The sequence below is a fragment of the Teleopsis dalmanni genome, chromosome 2, assembly GCF_002237135.1.
Source record: "Teleopsis dalmanni isolate 2A chromosome 2, ASM223713v2, whole genome shotgun sequence".
NCBI lineage: Eukaryota > Metazoa > Arthropoda > Insecta > Diptera > Diopsidae > Teleopsis > Teleopsis dalmanni.
In genome coordinates this window covers 120,958,767-120,973,966 of record NC_051847.1, presented here as the reverse complement: position 1 = coordinate 120,973,966, position 15,200 = coordinate 120,958,767, and the positions used below count along the sequence as shown (strand labels likewise).

Genomic DNA, 15,200 nt, shown 5'->3' with positions numbered 1-15,200 from the left:
TAGTGATGTATAATATAAGTGCTCCGGCTAGAAAGGTATTTGATTCGATACCCGCAGGTGGAAAACGCGGTAGAGGACGTCCGCATCTTCGGTGGAAGGACCAGGTGACCAACGATTTGGGGGCGCTCGGTACTACCAACTGGCGTCAGAAGGCAACTAATCGGGCTGACTGGCGGAGGCTACTCGACGCGGCCAAGGACGGCACACGTCTGTAATGGCCAACTAAGTAAAGTAAGTAAGTAGATGTATAATATATAAGAAATTTAAAATGTTTGAGCTTATCCGCATGCTAGGTAAGAGTTGGTGTTTCTTTGCCACTTAAAAGTGATTATTAAGTTCATGGAAGACATTTTTAAGGAAATCGAGATTCATATAGATAAGACAATCATTTACGTAGAAAATTTGTATGTTTAGGGTACTTAAAGAATATCTTGTTGTTTAGAAACAATAAGATTTAGAGTTTAATATAAAGAAATAACGCTCATTTAATAATAAAATTTTTAAACTTTCAAGAACTTTGAATTCTTCCAAAGTAATTTATAAAAATCATATGTAAAGAACAAAATATTAAGGTTCACAATTAAAGGCTGAAGACTTGATTATGTTAGCTTAAATTTGGAATTAATATTTACTATATAGATATATTCGTATATGTTCTTATTTATGTTATTAAAAAAATAAAAAAAATTTAATATAAAGTTATAAAACATTTTTACAGTTACAGACGATATAATAAACACTTATAAATCTGATAGATGTATAAGGTAGTGAATTAAATACATAACATATATGAGGTGTCAATGGGTGTCAATGGGTGCAAAAGATTATGTAAGAAAATTTTGCTATAAAAAATAAAAAACTCATTTAAATTATATTAATGTAAACTAGTTAATTAAATTAAAAATTATTAATAATTAATATAATTAAATCAATTAATGTATGTATTATTGTTTCCGGTAAAACTACGATTTCTTTATAGCGACAAAGAAGCGATATTAAAATTTTTTTTTGGTGAATTTTCGAATAGCAAGGAAAGAAAGAATCGCTTCTTCGTCACTATAAAGAAAGCGTAGCTTTACCAGCAATAATAATACATATTTTAAAAATTAGACTTGTGAATATAAGAACAATAATATATAATATTGTTCAGCTTTTCCTAAATCGCGAAATCGAGTCTGTAGAGTAACATAGCATAGCTTCTTTGTAATAAGCACCAGAATTTTGCGCTTGACATATAATAAGTAGACAATATGCATAACAAATGACTCCACAAAAAGAATAGCTTTGAGTATAAAAATATAGGCGAACTCAAAAAGTTAATTTTGAATTCGTTGAACTTGTGTTTCCAAATAAAGCTGTAGTTTATAAGCTCGTTCTAATTTGGTTGGTGTCACTAATTCAATAAAAATATGTGACAACAAAACCTGGAACTTGAGCATTGAAAGTTTGTGCAGCCTTGGTTACTTGTGGATAAACACGATTAGTCATCACGTCTAATTTGACAGGTACGAGTTCTAAGCCTGGCACTTCCAGTCCAATTAAATTATATACGGACTATAAACTAATTAAAAATTCGATTATATCCTAAGACCACTGATGAAGAGACTTGGCAATATTCAGCCAAATTTCAATAAAAATTTTGTGTTTGTCCTTTCTTGCTTTTTTTGCTATTCGAAAATTCTTTAATTAATTAATTAAATTAATTATAAATAATAAAGTATATATGTAGCATCTATGATGTAGATCCGAAGTAATGTCATTTTTTTGAGAAGATGTATAACTGAAGTTTATATTAAAACACAGTTATTTTTTCATTAAATCAGTTTGAATTATGGATCGAAAAATAGACATATTTCAAGGATATTTCATTTTGTATTACTCAGAACATTTTCAGCGTTGAGTTTTTTTGTTAACTTTCTGATATAGTATTGGGCATTATTATTATGCATAGACTTACTATATATTTTAGTTTTATAAGTTTTATAGTTTTATAATTTTATAAATAAAAAAATACAAGCAGTATATAGACTTTCATCTCATACGACATTCAGTTTGCAATCAAGTTGACAGCTTGGAAAGATAATGAATTCTGAACCAATTATCATATTAATCTTGATAACAATTTTATAACATATTATAATATCTAGATTGTGTGAGTAGCTGCAAAGATTCTACTAGTTATCATCTAATGAGGCGTTTGTGTTTAAAGTTGGTATATTAAATTTTATGATATTGTCGTCTAATGCTATATTTATTTAATGATATTTTATTAACATAAAAATAGTATTGTGTAGAACAAGCATTTGTTTCTTATATACATTTAAACATTTATATACATTAGTGCACTTATATTTAAACTAAAATTAAAAATCTAATATGCCACGTCGAAGTAAAAATGGAAAAATATCTAAGACTGCTCGAACATACACGGGATTTGTGAACGCCTTAAGACGGAATTTATCGCCCTCTTCTCCGGGTTGCATTAAATTTAATAGACTAGCTTCTTTGTTCGATGGTAGGAGAATCAATACCAAATGTGTAAATGTTGTTAGATAGCCTGTAAATTTAGAAAATAATTTAATAAAGGAATTCATATTAACTATAAAAAAAATGTGTACTATTTTTAATGAAAATAAATATTTAATAAATTTTGCAAGATAATTATTAGATAAGTACATGAAAAATTTATATAATAACCTTCATATCAAATGGGAATACTCATATAAAGCTGCTTTTATAAACAAAAATAACAGTGTAGAACTTTTAATTGAAAAATTATTCATTTACTATTTTATTTTCAATAAATAATTATGATCTATGTAAAAAAATATTATTCACTGTTCATTTCAAAAAAAGTTTCGATCATTTATATAGTCTGAGATATGGCCGTTTAAAAATGTGTCTACAATGCCAATTCTCAAAAACCCATGTGCCCATATCGTCTAGGAAAAAAAATTAAAAATTAAATTAAAAATTAAATTTAAAAATTTTTTCTGAGGTACGGGTCTTCTCATTTTATGAAAGGAGCTTATAAAAAAAATTTCAGCCCAATTGGAGATGATGAGGTTATAATGGTATTCAATTTGTAAAAAAAATGACCCATATACAAATGTAACTTCAGATCTAAATTGGAGTTTCTCAGTTTTTGAGGGTATTACAGATGTTTGTTTATTTATAGGTATGAACAACAGATATGTTGATATATATTTGATATATTAGTTATTTGTATATATCTATTTATATATAAAATATATCTATATAAATCAATGTATATAATATAAATAAATATATTACATGGTATATACGAATGAAATGAATTTTAAGATCTACATTTTACATGCCAATATTTTAATGAAAGTTATTTTGGCCATAAATTTAGATATATCTTAATGTTAATAATCTTTATTTTTAAGAGTTCATTGCTACAGCAATATTTCTAGAAAGTGAACTTTGAAGAGGCTAAATAGACCTAGTATAATTGTTTAAATTGCCGAAAATTTTGTAATTTTTGTTTAACTTAATCTTTACTATATTTATATATGTTTAATTATTATGTCTATACTCACCCCAAAATCCATGTTTCAACATGCTTATATGGAGTTCGCGTAGCTTTGGTAGTGGCTTTGTAGATTGAAGTAGCCTTAAGCATTTGAGAAGATGAGTATGATAAATACGTACAAAATTATCGAATTCTCGTATACGTAAATTGCTTTCTGATGAACACATGATGACTTCCCAGAGATCTTGTGCTGGACTACCCCATTTACATAACTGAAAATCAATAAAACGTATTTGATTGATTTCACCAGTTGAAGTATAGTTTTGCATGATATTGCTGGACCAAAAATCTCCATGATTTAAAACTTTAAATTCATTCGGATCAGTGTTAAAACAACCCATAGCAGCATTAACAAATTGCTCTGCATTTGGCTGAAGAGAAAATAACATTTTTGAATGATTACTAAAAGACAAATTGATTTTCTTTTTACTTACAATGCGCTCTGCGTATTTCTCATAATCCTCCAAGCCCCAAGTAGACATCGCTGCTTTGAAACTTTGCACGCGTGCTTGATAAGATTTCGATTTCTGATAGTTTGCGGGTAGATAACTTTTTTGAAATTCTTCTGGGTATGCCCCATTACGCTGCTGCCATATCACTGTGACTGCATGAAATTCAGCCAGTTTTTCTAAAACGCGTTTCATATGTGCCATGTCGAAACCTTTCAGACGATTTATATTTTTAAATTTTTTAGTGTTTAAATCTTCTAGAACAAGTGTAATGCGTTCGGCCTTCTCCTCAACCCAGACGCATTTAGGCGCCAATTTTACTTTCTTATTAATATCATTATAGAGCGTTTCCAGTTGAGGCAGCAATTGTTCGTACATAAATTTTTCCTTGGGGAATAGATTTAGAGTGTTTATAAACGTACCTCCTTTGTCTTTATCTAGCATGGTTTTCATTATATATGACTGCTGTTGAGTAAAGCCATCTGCAATGCAAGTATATGAGTTGTTATCGGTGAGAAAATATATTTTGATAATTAAACTTACCTTTCATTTCTATATCCATGTGTATACGTACCATAATTGATGTGTAATTCTCCCCGGGTGGCGTGGCAGCTGTAGGTGTGAATTTTAAAATTTTCTTGAACTGTGGCATATCTTTCTGTAGAATTTTTTCGAAGTATTTCTCGTTTATCCATTTCGGTATTTCGAGATTCAAATTCGGATTAAATTTTGTGCTGTTATCTGGCATATTTGTTGGTTGTCTTGGATTATTTTTGTTTGCTTTTTTGTTGAATATTTCAAGGTATTCCGCAATTGTCGTTTGTCAACCGATAGTTACTTTGTTTTTACTGGAACTAAAACTCTAGTCGCTTACCTTTGACGAAATATCTCACCTACTTTGTATGCTCTCTCATAATTACGATTCGTTTTCCAATTTAAATTTAGTAAATAACTATTTTAGCAGAACGTTTTGCGCTCTGCGTTTTTTATTTTAAATGTAGCCACATAAATACTATAAACATATATCTATATATGCACATATAAATGTGTGTTATTTACAATTGTTTATATCACCCAGATAATAATCGGTTTTGTTTTAATGTTTGTTTGTCGACAAGTTTGCTTGACTGTAACTCAGCCGTTGATTAAATGAATTTCAATTTTAAATAAAGAACGGCAATGCTTGGATATTTTTTTTCGCAGATAATGCGGTTACGTTATGTGCATTTAAAACACCAAACGTACTGATTAGCAGGTTCTTACTAGAGAATTTCTACTGAAAACTGATAAGGAAACTGCTCTAGTTGTAAGAGGGCAACTATTGTTCCACTCAATTTAAGTGCACTGAACACAAGGGAGTAGTCGTATGAGCGCTGGAGAAATTGTTTTCATCATAATTCTTAATTATATTAATTTTGTAAAGATTTTATATGTTATAAATATAAAATAGATATTGACGTGTTAACTATTATAATCTCTAGGTAAATGAAAGTATGAGATTTTTGTGCAGTCCATATACCCAAACGTATTCTTTTGAGTCTACATATGCCGTGTAAGCTAACATAGTACAGTGATAATATATAATTAGCAATATTAAAATAATTACTATAGTTTCCAACTCAAAATTTTAATATATATTGTACTAATTAATAAAAACGTATTCAATTTCTTAATATTTATTAGAATCACTAATTAAAATGTTAGTCGCACTTTTGCCATCATATATAATATAAATGAAATACATATATATATATATATATATATTATGTACACTTGTACATTAATATGTTGGTTTGTCGAATGTGTTACGTTTTAACACGTTAATTATATAACACGTGTATTCTTCCATTGTGTTTTATTTCTAGCCTCTGGGAGTGAGTACATAAGGCAATGTATCTGATGGCATTCAAGCCGATAAATGACAGCACAATTCTGCTCTGCTTTAATCCTAGTATAAGCATCGTTTCTACGTGGCACTCTTGAATAATTATCTAGTAGTCTTTGAATAACAAACCAAAACTGTGTACAGCGAGGTGCCCATCTTCATGAGTTTGTGTGTAGGGTTTGACATTCGTCATTAAAATCAGCAGCCAGTAAAAGACATGATCTAACCTTCTCAAAAGAAATTAAATGTTGATAACTTCCTCAGACGAACTATGATTTACAGATATTATCTTTAATATTCTGAAGCACTATAGTTAAGATGCATAATTACTACTCGCAGTAGCCTTCAATTATAGTGAGATAGACGTTACCGTTCTAGAAAACAAATTGGGATACGAGAGCGGTTTGATAAGTCAGTGACTTTTTGAATAAAACAAATTTTTTTTGGCAAATAAAGATTTTATTTTTCTATACAATCACCTTTTAGCTCGATAAATTTAGTACAGCGATTTTCTAATTTTCTTATTCCCTCCAAATAATAGGTTTTCTCAAAACTCTCAAAATACGCGTTTGTTTCGGTAATGACTTCTTCATTCGACTCAAATATCTTACCACCCAACCATTTCTTTAGGTTTGGAAACAGAAAATAGTCGCAGGGGGCTAAATGTGGAGAATATGCTGGATGGGGTGACTAGACTAGTGTGCACACGTGACTAGACAAGTGTGCACACGTGGATTGTCTTGATGGAACAGCACTTTCTTCTTCGCCAAATGCGGCCGTTTTTGCTTCAAATCAACGTCGAATCTGTTCAAAAGCTTTGAATAATATTTGCAGGTGATCGTTTTATCTTTCTCGAATGACACCGCTTGCATCCCAAAAAATTGTGGCCATGACCTTGTTGGCTGACAAATTCTGTTAGGCCTTCTTTGGTCCACGTTCACCCCTAGCAATCCACTGTTTCGATTGTTCCTTGGTCACTGGCGTATTGTGATGGATCCATGTTTCGTCCACAGTAAAAAACGGCGCCAAGAATTCGTTCGGATTATGGCTGAACATCGCTAAACACTCTTTTGAAGTGGTCATACGCTTGTGCTTATGGTCGAGTGTGAGCAATCGCGGCACCCATATCGCGGAGAGTTTTTTCATGTCCAAACATTCGTGTAAAATATGATGTACCCTTTCAATTGACATACTAACAGCATGAGCCAACTCACGCACTTTCATTCTCCGATCATCCAATATTATATCATGGATTTTATCGACGATTTCCGGCACGATCACTTATTTTGGGCAACCTGAACGTTCGGTGTCACTAGTGCTAGTACCACCACAAAGGAACTCTGTAAACCACTTCTTAACCATTGAAATTGATGGTGCCGAGTCCCCGTAGTATTTATCAAGTCTTTCTTAGTTTCAGTGATGGAGGTTTTACGTAAAAAGTAATGCTTAATCTGCACACTTTTTTCCATTTTCGTAAAAATTTACGAGGTTGTCTGCTTTGAACGGCTATCAAACACCAACTGAACGACGTAGCTTGCTCAAAATTACAAAGTTGCCCACTGGTAGAGTACAACTGACGACAGCACTGTTGTATTGACTGACTTATTGTACTGACTTATTAAATAATATTAAATAATAAACTTTAAAATCCAGCAAACGGCTTGTTTTTATCCACTTTATCCACACCACTTTCTCTAACATTACTCTAATTTGCGCGTACGTCCAATAATGCTTTCAAAAGATGATTCGAAGAAATTTGTAACATTTAAATTTTGATTGGGTATTTCAAGGAAAGCAAGAAAGAGACGAAGACATTTAGGGTTCCATTACAAGAAACTGCAGCTTCCATGAGATTCATATTCATAAATTGTCTATGTTGGTTGTCTTCACGTAATTGGACATACATTCATGGCAGTATGTGACACTAGACTCCCTCACTGCGATATTCATAATCCTACGTAGCAATTCTTCTGATCGCTTAAAATGAGATTGATCACTTCTTGATTGACGGTGAAACCACTTCTGATGTGGTATACGTACGGTCATTATTTATTTGGAATTTGAAGTAATATTTGAACCAATGTTTTCAAAAGAAGTACTTGGTTGATTGCTTATAGACACAATTTTGAAGAAACCAAAAGGCATTTAAATATTTGTTAAAAGTATTTATATTTGTATCATAAATCTTCTGGAAGATGTAAGAATTATTTTTTACTGTTCAGTGGATGGTTATTTGACTAATTTAACTATGTTACAGACTATGAATATAAATAAAATGTTGCCTTTTATATTAACTTTTTTGAAACTTTCCGTCGCGTTTAGATTTTTACTGGTATCTGAATATTTTAGATATATTTTATCTTTTTTAGATAATTTGTAGACATTATTTTATGCTTGTATGATTTGACTGTAGGGATGCACTGTTATATATCTGTTATTATATGTCACATATATATATTATCTCAGTTGATGTTCTTCACTTGTAGTTAAGATAATTTTCAGATGACATGCTTTCCAGTTCCGCATTTTTCTTATATGGTAATAATAATACCTTCAAGTTTAATATTTGTTTATGAAAATAAAAACTATTACGGTCTAAAGTTAGTTTATGCCTTGGAAATATATGAAATCTCCATTTGGTGGCTCTGTTTCATTCTACTAATTAAGCTAATTATAATGTAATAAAATAGTAAAAGTAATTGGTGTAGAATTTATTTCTATAATAATGAAGAGTACTTCAGATTGTTATCACAATATTGGTTGGCTTCATCGTCATTTTTATTAAAGGGACTTATTTGTTTTGAAAATTTTTATTAAAAACTTATGATGTATACTATAATTTCATATTATTATAAATTTTTATTAGAAACTTATATAAAAAATGAATCCAGAATGTTTCCTAATTAAATAATTTTAACTCAAGAGGTGATTCCTTGATCCAAGAAATAAATAAATGCGTTGGTAAAGGAGGAGATCCCAAAAACAACATTCTGATATTAATATCATTCATATAGAAAACATTCGAAATGATTATTAAGATAATTGACTAAGTAGTTGTTTCAAAGTTAAGTTGATATCATTAAATATTGAAATTTCATTAAATACGCAAAAGCATCTTTTTCAGTTCTTTGATTAAATGTTTTAATTGTTGTAGTCCTGGAAATTGAATAAACCGCGTCTGTAGTAAAACGGATATAAATCTCGCATTGTTTCCTTAAAAGCGGGATTCATAAAGGCACGCATTCTGAATTTTTCGCCCTCTTCATCGTCTCTCAGAAGAAAATTAATGTTGCTGTCTTTATCAGATGGCAACAAAACAAGGAATAAATGATTAAAGCAAGCAAAGAACGCTGCAAATGTATGTAAATTATTTTAAAAGACATCTATTTAAAGAAAAATATTTAAACTATAACTTACCATAAAAGCTATTGTGCTTAGAAAACATTTCCATTTGAATTTCACGCAACTGTGGAAGCGGCTGTTTAAACTTAAGCAGTTTAAGGCACTCAATCAAACGTTCATAGTAGATTTCCACAAAGTGATCAAACTCTTTAATACGAATATCTTTAGCAGCTGAAATGCTGATAAAGAATAATAAATCTTCAGCTGGACTACCCCATTTGCATATCTGAAAGTCCAACAGCAGTAACTCATCGACTTCGCCATCAGGCAAGCTGCTAAACATAAGATTACTGGACCAAAAATCACCATGCGTTAATACATTAAACTTATTATTTGAGGTATCCAAAGTACTTTGACAACATTTCCAATATTGTTCGAATGTTGGCTATAAAATAATTATTTAAATGAAAATTAAATTAATTTACATTTGTACAATACAAAATACTTACAAAATTCTTAATATATTTGTCAGCATCTTCCAATCCCCAACCACTTATAGCTTTCTTATAGGCATTTACTCGTGAATTGTATAAATTCTTATGAAATCCGTATCCTTCATTGTTATGCACAAATCCGCTTTGAAAGTCTTCTGGATATGGACCATGTTGTTCTGCATAAATTGCTGAGGCAGCATGATATTCAGCCAATTTTTGCAGAATACGTCTCATTTCTCCCATATTGCAGCCCTTCAAGCGATTTATGTTTTTGAAATTTTTGGTCTGAAGGTCTTCGAAAACGAAATTTATTCGTCCATCGTTAAGTTCTGTGAAAATACATTTTGGAGATAACTGGACTTGCCAGCCAGCAGCTTTATAAAGTTCTTCAAATGCGGGAAGATATGTGCGATACATTTCCATTTCTTTGGGGAAGAGTGACATTTTCTTAATATCACTACCACCTTTTTCATCATCCAATTGAGTTTTAAGGACGTAGGTTTTACGTTTTTTGCTACCATCTAAAATAGTTTCGTAATTATATAAATAGAGCTTAGTTGTGGTAGTTCATTGAAATAATTTTAAACAGTTATAATAAATATAAATAATATTTAATAAACTTTTTTTAATACCTTTCATTTCCAAATCGATGTGTACACGAAGCATTATGGATGTAAAATTCTCCCCTGGCGGTATCGCTGCCGTCGGTGTAAATTTAATAACCTTTTTATAATTTGGTTCATCCTTTTCCAAAATATTTGTAAAATAGTCTGTAGTTATCCATTTTGGTATTTCCAGATTTTCATTTGGATTTATGATGTCGTTATTTGGTGGCATGGCTCTTTAAGAATTATAAAAATGATTAAAATTTATATAATTGTGTACATTTAGTATAAATCTTAAGTAATAACCATTTCCAAAAATTATATGCAAATACTATGCTCAAAATTATTTTCGATTATATAGGCAAAGTTTTTCCTTCTCTAATAATTGATAAACTATTGCATTATATTAATGCTCTTGAAGTTCTTTGGCAAGACATAATTTCAATAACAATTAATACGATGACTTGTTTCTTGAAACAACATTAATATATATTATCATTATATTGCGTGGCTTCATGCAATATACTCCCTTACGAACAATTTGGCTTTAGGAATGACCTGTCCACGGAGCTTCAACTGGCTAGAACGACCCAAACGATCCAAACAGCCCTTAGTAGAAGAGAGTCAACTAGAATGATCATTTTTGATATTACTAAAGCTTTTGACAAGGTCTGGCATGATGGTCTGATAGTTAAAATATCTCATCTAGGTGTTCCAGGCAGACTAACTAAGATCATTGGCAGCTTCCTACGTGGGAGGTCCTTTCGCACGAAAATCAACAGCACTCTCTCGTCAGTCCGATCTATAGAAGCAGGGATTCCTCAGGGATCGCCACTTTCCCCCACTCTCTACAACATTTATATATCTGATATTCCAATGTTAGGTCCCTCGACTCTGTCGTTATATGCTGACGATACGTGTATGCTATACTCAGATAAATGTGCTCTCAACATAACGAACACACTTCAAGAGCATATAAACCTCATTCTGGAGTATTTTCAGAAATGGAAAATTAAAATCAATAATGAAAAAACTAAGGATCTGTTTATAACGCGTAAGTGGAGACAGAATCCGTCGAGAGTGAGAGTGGGTGCTATGGTGATAAACTGGGAGGATAGCGTTAAATATCTCGGTATCACGTTGGACAAACGATTCACATGACTTAAACATGTTCAACTGAAAAGAATTAGCTGTGCCAAAATTCTTCATTAACTCCAACCGCTATTTACAAATGAAAATCTCAATGCTAAGAACAGGAAACTGATATATAACCAAATAATTTTTCCGTCACTTCTATATGGTTGTGTAGCGTTTAGCAAAGCTTCAAACACAACTATTCACCAATTAGAAATTGCACAAAGCCAGGCTCTGAGAAGACTTTTCAAAGTTCCTTGGTATATTAGGACGAATGACATCCTTAGGGACCTCAAGATTGATCCCATCAAAAAATACATAAAGGATAGACCCTTGAAATTATTTGCGAAATCTGACAGACTTACTAACACCGCATTATCAAATCTCAGAATGGTTACAGGCTCCTCGGGGAGGTATGCAGATTTGAGGTCAATTATTACTTAGACTGATGATGTGATAAATAATAATCCAGTCAAGGCGCAAAGAGGGGTTTTGAAGAAACCTCGCAGTTAATATAGAGTAAAAGTGCTCAGGTGCACTGACTCAACTTCCCTCAACATAATAATAATAATAAACAATAAATTTTTAGATGAAGCGAAGTGATTTATATTATAGAATAAAGTGGTTGAAAGAATGTAGTTTGTAGTTTGTGTGACCAACGATTAATCGGTCTGGCTGGCAAAGCCTACTCGACGAGGACAAAGACGACTCACGTTTGTAATGGCCAACTAAGTAAGTAGCTATTTCAGGGTAAGATAAGTATAAATGCTTTGTGCCACACCTTATCAAAAACTTGCTTAACATTAAGACGAACTTCAGTGCCATATGCGCTTCTTATTTCGTTTGTTATTCTACAATATTTATTAGATGATCTTATCTTTCTCTCTGAAACTAGATTAATAGGTAGGTTGCTAATTGTCGTAAAGGCGCTTCAGTTTTAAGATAAGGATTTTTTCTATAAATTTTGACAGACGATGCACAAACTTATCGGCCTTTAAGATGTTAATATATGATCCTTTTCTACTTAGTGAATTTTACTACAGTTATACATTGTGACCGAAAAGCTTTCGGAAATTCTCATTTAAAATTCGCGCGCTGTATATTTTCCGATATTTTAAGTTTATGTAGTTTGGCAGCACTGTCCTTAATTACTATGCCAAAAATGAGCGCGATCTGTCAGACAGTTCGTTTACGGCAGCTGTTGAAACCAGTTCACCTCAGTAGGGCGTTGCGAAAAAAACAATGGAAAAAAATATTGAACAAAGAGTTTGCATCAAATTTTGTGTTTCGAACGAAATTTCGTGTGCAGAATCGTTGCGAATGCTACAAAAGGCTTATGGGGAATCAGTTTTATCGAAAACTCAAGTTTATGAGTGGTACAAAGCCTTCCAGGACGGTCGTACGACCGTCGAAGACATTTCGCAACGCACTACTGAGGTGAACTGGTTTCAACAGCTGCCGTAAACGAACTGTCTGACAGATCGAGCTCATTTTTGGCATAGTAATTAAGGACAGTGCTGCCAAACTACATAAACTTAAAATATCGAAAAATATACAGCGCGCGAATTTTAAATGAGAATTTCCGAAAACTTTTCAGTCTTAATGTATATTTTGATTTACCTATATAAAATTTATTCTACTTTATAACTTTGGTCTTTACTGTACAATATAGTAATTTTCATAAAAGAGAAAGAGATTGTTGAAAGAGATTTTTGAAGATTTTTTAAGGATTATTAGTTTTAAAACAAAGAATATAGAAATATCTTCGGAAGTTTGAGATAAAATGTTTTGGAACGATTACGAAATAATCTTTAAATAGTTCATACTGAAATAGTTCATAAGTTTGTTTTCATTTTAAGTGAGTTTCACAATTTTATGAAAATTTATCTTGATAAGATGATTAAAAAATAATAATAATATATTATTATTTAACATGTAATCTTCTATGTATGTATTTCTATTTAAAAAGAGGCTGGTTCTATCTCATATAATATTTATGTGTCGTATCTTATCTTGTTATTATCGCGAATGTTTTCTGAATGATATGCCAATACTCGAGAAATACTAATATGAGTGTGGAACCTGATTAAATTGTCAGCAACACTACAAATTATATTAGATTGTTTCACATGAACAAATATGTTAGTTGGGAATGGAATATATTTATATATACGTATTCAATTGTATATATGTTATATATGTATATATATATTAATAAAAAATAATAATATATATGTATATAGATATATGTCATAAAAAGTGTGTTATATTAAAAGTATTAAAAACTTATAATTTAAACAGTGGAATAGAGCATACGATAATCCATAGTATGTCTTTTATGATATTTACTAAACCTAACCGGCACTGCTTTTCGAGCCTAACCGACACTGCTCTTAATTAGTGATATTTTCGCTAATTAAAAGCACCTAATTTTGGACGGGATTAATAGCTTTCTCGCAACATAGTCGAGGAATGCATGGAATGCCATGGAATGGAATGCCATGTTCAACATCAAAAACACTATATTACATGCATATAAGGATGTAATTATAATTTCCTGTGTAATAATGTACTGTTGGTAATTTAATAATACCAAATTATATTTAATTATAAATATAGTTATTTTGGTACTGAAGATATGTCTGTATGGGGTAGAAGCTAGTTATTCATCCCGATTATTGGCACTACTTATATTAGCCTTGCTTAGTTAGTAATTAATAATCTCACTTCATGACTTCATTTCATAATGGAGTGACTTACCGATTAAATTAAATTAATTAATTATGTAATAAGACATATCAAGAATATAAATATTGGAATAAGTAATTTTGTTACTTTTTTTTTTGTAACGCTTCTCATAAAATATTAAATGTTAAAAGAATTTAGATAATGATATATATGATTTAAGTAATTTGTTTGAATCGGTGATGCAGTGCGGACAAATAGTGCCATACGAGCCAACTAAATCAATTAAAGGCCACTAAATTTATATAATATTTATTCAGTTGTTTCTTTTAGTTCTGACTGTAGATTTTTTGTCGTTAAAATTTAGTCTAAATGTAGTTAAAAGTAAATATTACACATAACTTATAATATAAAACCATCGTTTTCTGATATGCCTAGTCGCATCAGTAAAAGGATTTATATAATAATAATAATAATAAATTAAATAATTAGTTAAAGGAATGCCATGAGTACGTAAAATAAAAATCTCTTATTTTTAAGCAATTATAAATGTCAATATTTTCAAAATGAATAAATATATATATAATGAAAAATATATATTAACAAATAACTCTCTTGAATGAATATATCTGTTGGGTGTATCAATTTTCCTAAATTAATTTTTTTTTGTTATAATTTTCAACAACTTATCCCTTTCAGTACGATATCCCGCTTAAAAAAAAAAAGGCTGGCAGACAATGAGTGTCGGCATAAGAAAGTTTTCACTGTATTTGTATTATAAATTTAAAATTTTACTTATAAGTCACTGCTTTTTATTTGATCTTAAATTTAATGAAAACAATGCAACTTCACATTATGATTAATGACATCTCAAATACATGAAAAAATTTTGTTATCTGGATGTTTATTCTCATCTATAATAATATACTATAATTTTTAAGATAAATTCTTTTCATTAAGCTTCTGTAAATATATATTGGTCAAATAAAGTTTCTTCAGTACTTTTAGTTAGAAATATTAATACTAATATTTAAAAATAATATTCAA

The 15,200-nt window shown here is 30.7% G+C and overlaps 1 protein-coding gene across 1 annotated transcript; it reads right to left on the bottom strand.

Annotated features, from left to right (window-relative positions):
- Positions 1–2,264: 2,264 nt before the first annotated feature.
- Positions 2,265–10,566, bottom strand: LOC119675585. The gene is made up of 8 exons (XM_038086792.1): positions 10,362–10,566; positions 9,745–10,250; positions 9,311–9,680; positions 9,037–9,243; positions 4,552–4,827; positions 3,994–4,490; positions 3,567–3,930; positions 2,265–2,557 (listed from the first exon to the last, which is right to left on the bottom strand). Exons 1-8 carry the CDS (start codon positions 10,564–10,566, stop codon positions 2,364–2,366), a joined length of 2,619 nt encoding a protein of 872 aa, XP_037942720.1. The 3' UTR covers positions 2,265–2,363.
- Positions 10,567–15,200: the final 4,634 nt, after the last annotated feature.

What these genes read in the sequence shown, in the direction of transcription:
- LOC119675585 (XM_038086792.1), bottom strand. Translation starts at nt 10,566, where the DNA reads ATGCCACCAAATAACGACATCATAAATCCAAATGAAAATCTGGAAATA. An exon ending in TAAGCACAATAGCTTTTATG is followed by an intron (nt 9,244 to 9,310) that starts GTAAGTTATAGT and finishes ATACATTTGCAG; the next exon opens with CGTTCTTTGCTTGCTTTAAT. An exon ending in CATGGATATAGAAATGAAAG is followed by an intron (nt 4,491 to 4,551) that starts GTAAGTTTAATT and finishes CTTGCATTGCAG; the next exon opens with ATGGCTTTACTCAACAGCAG.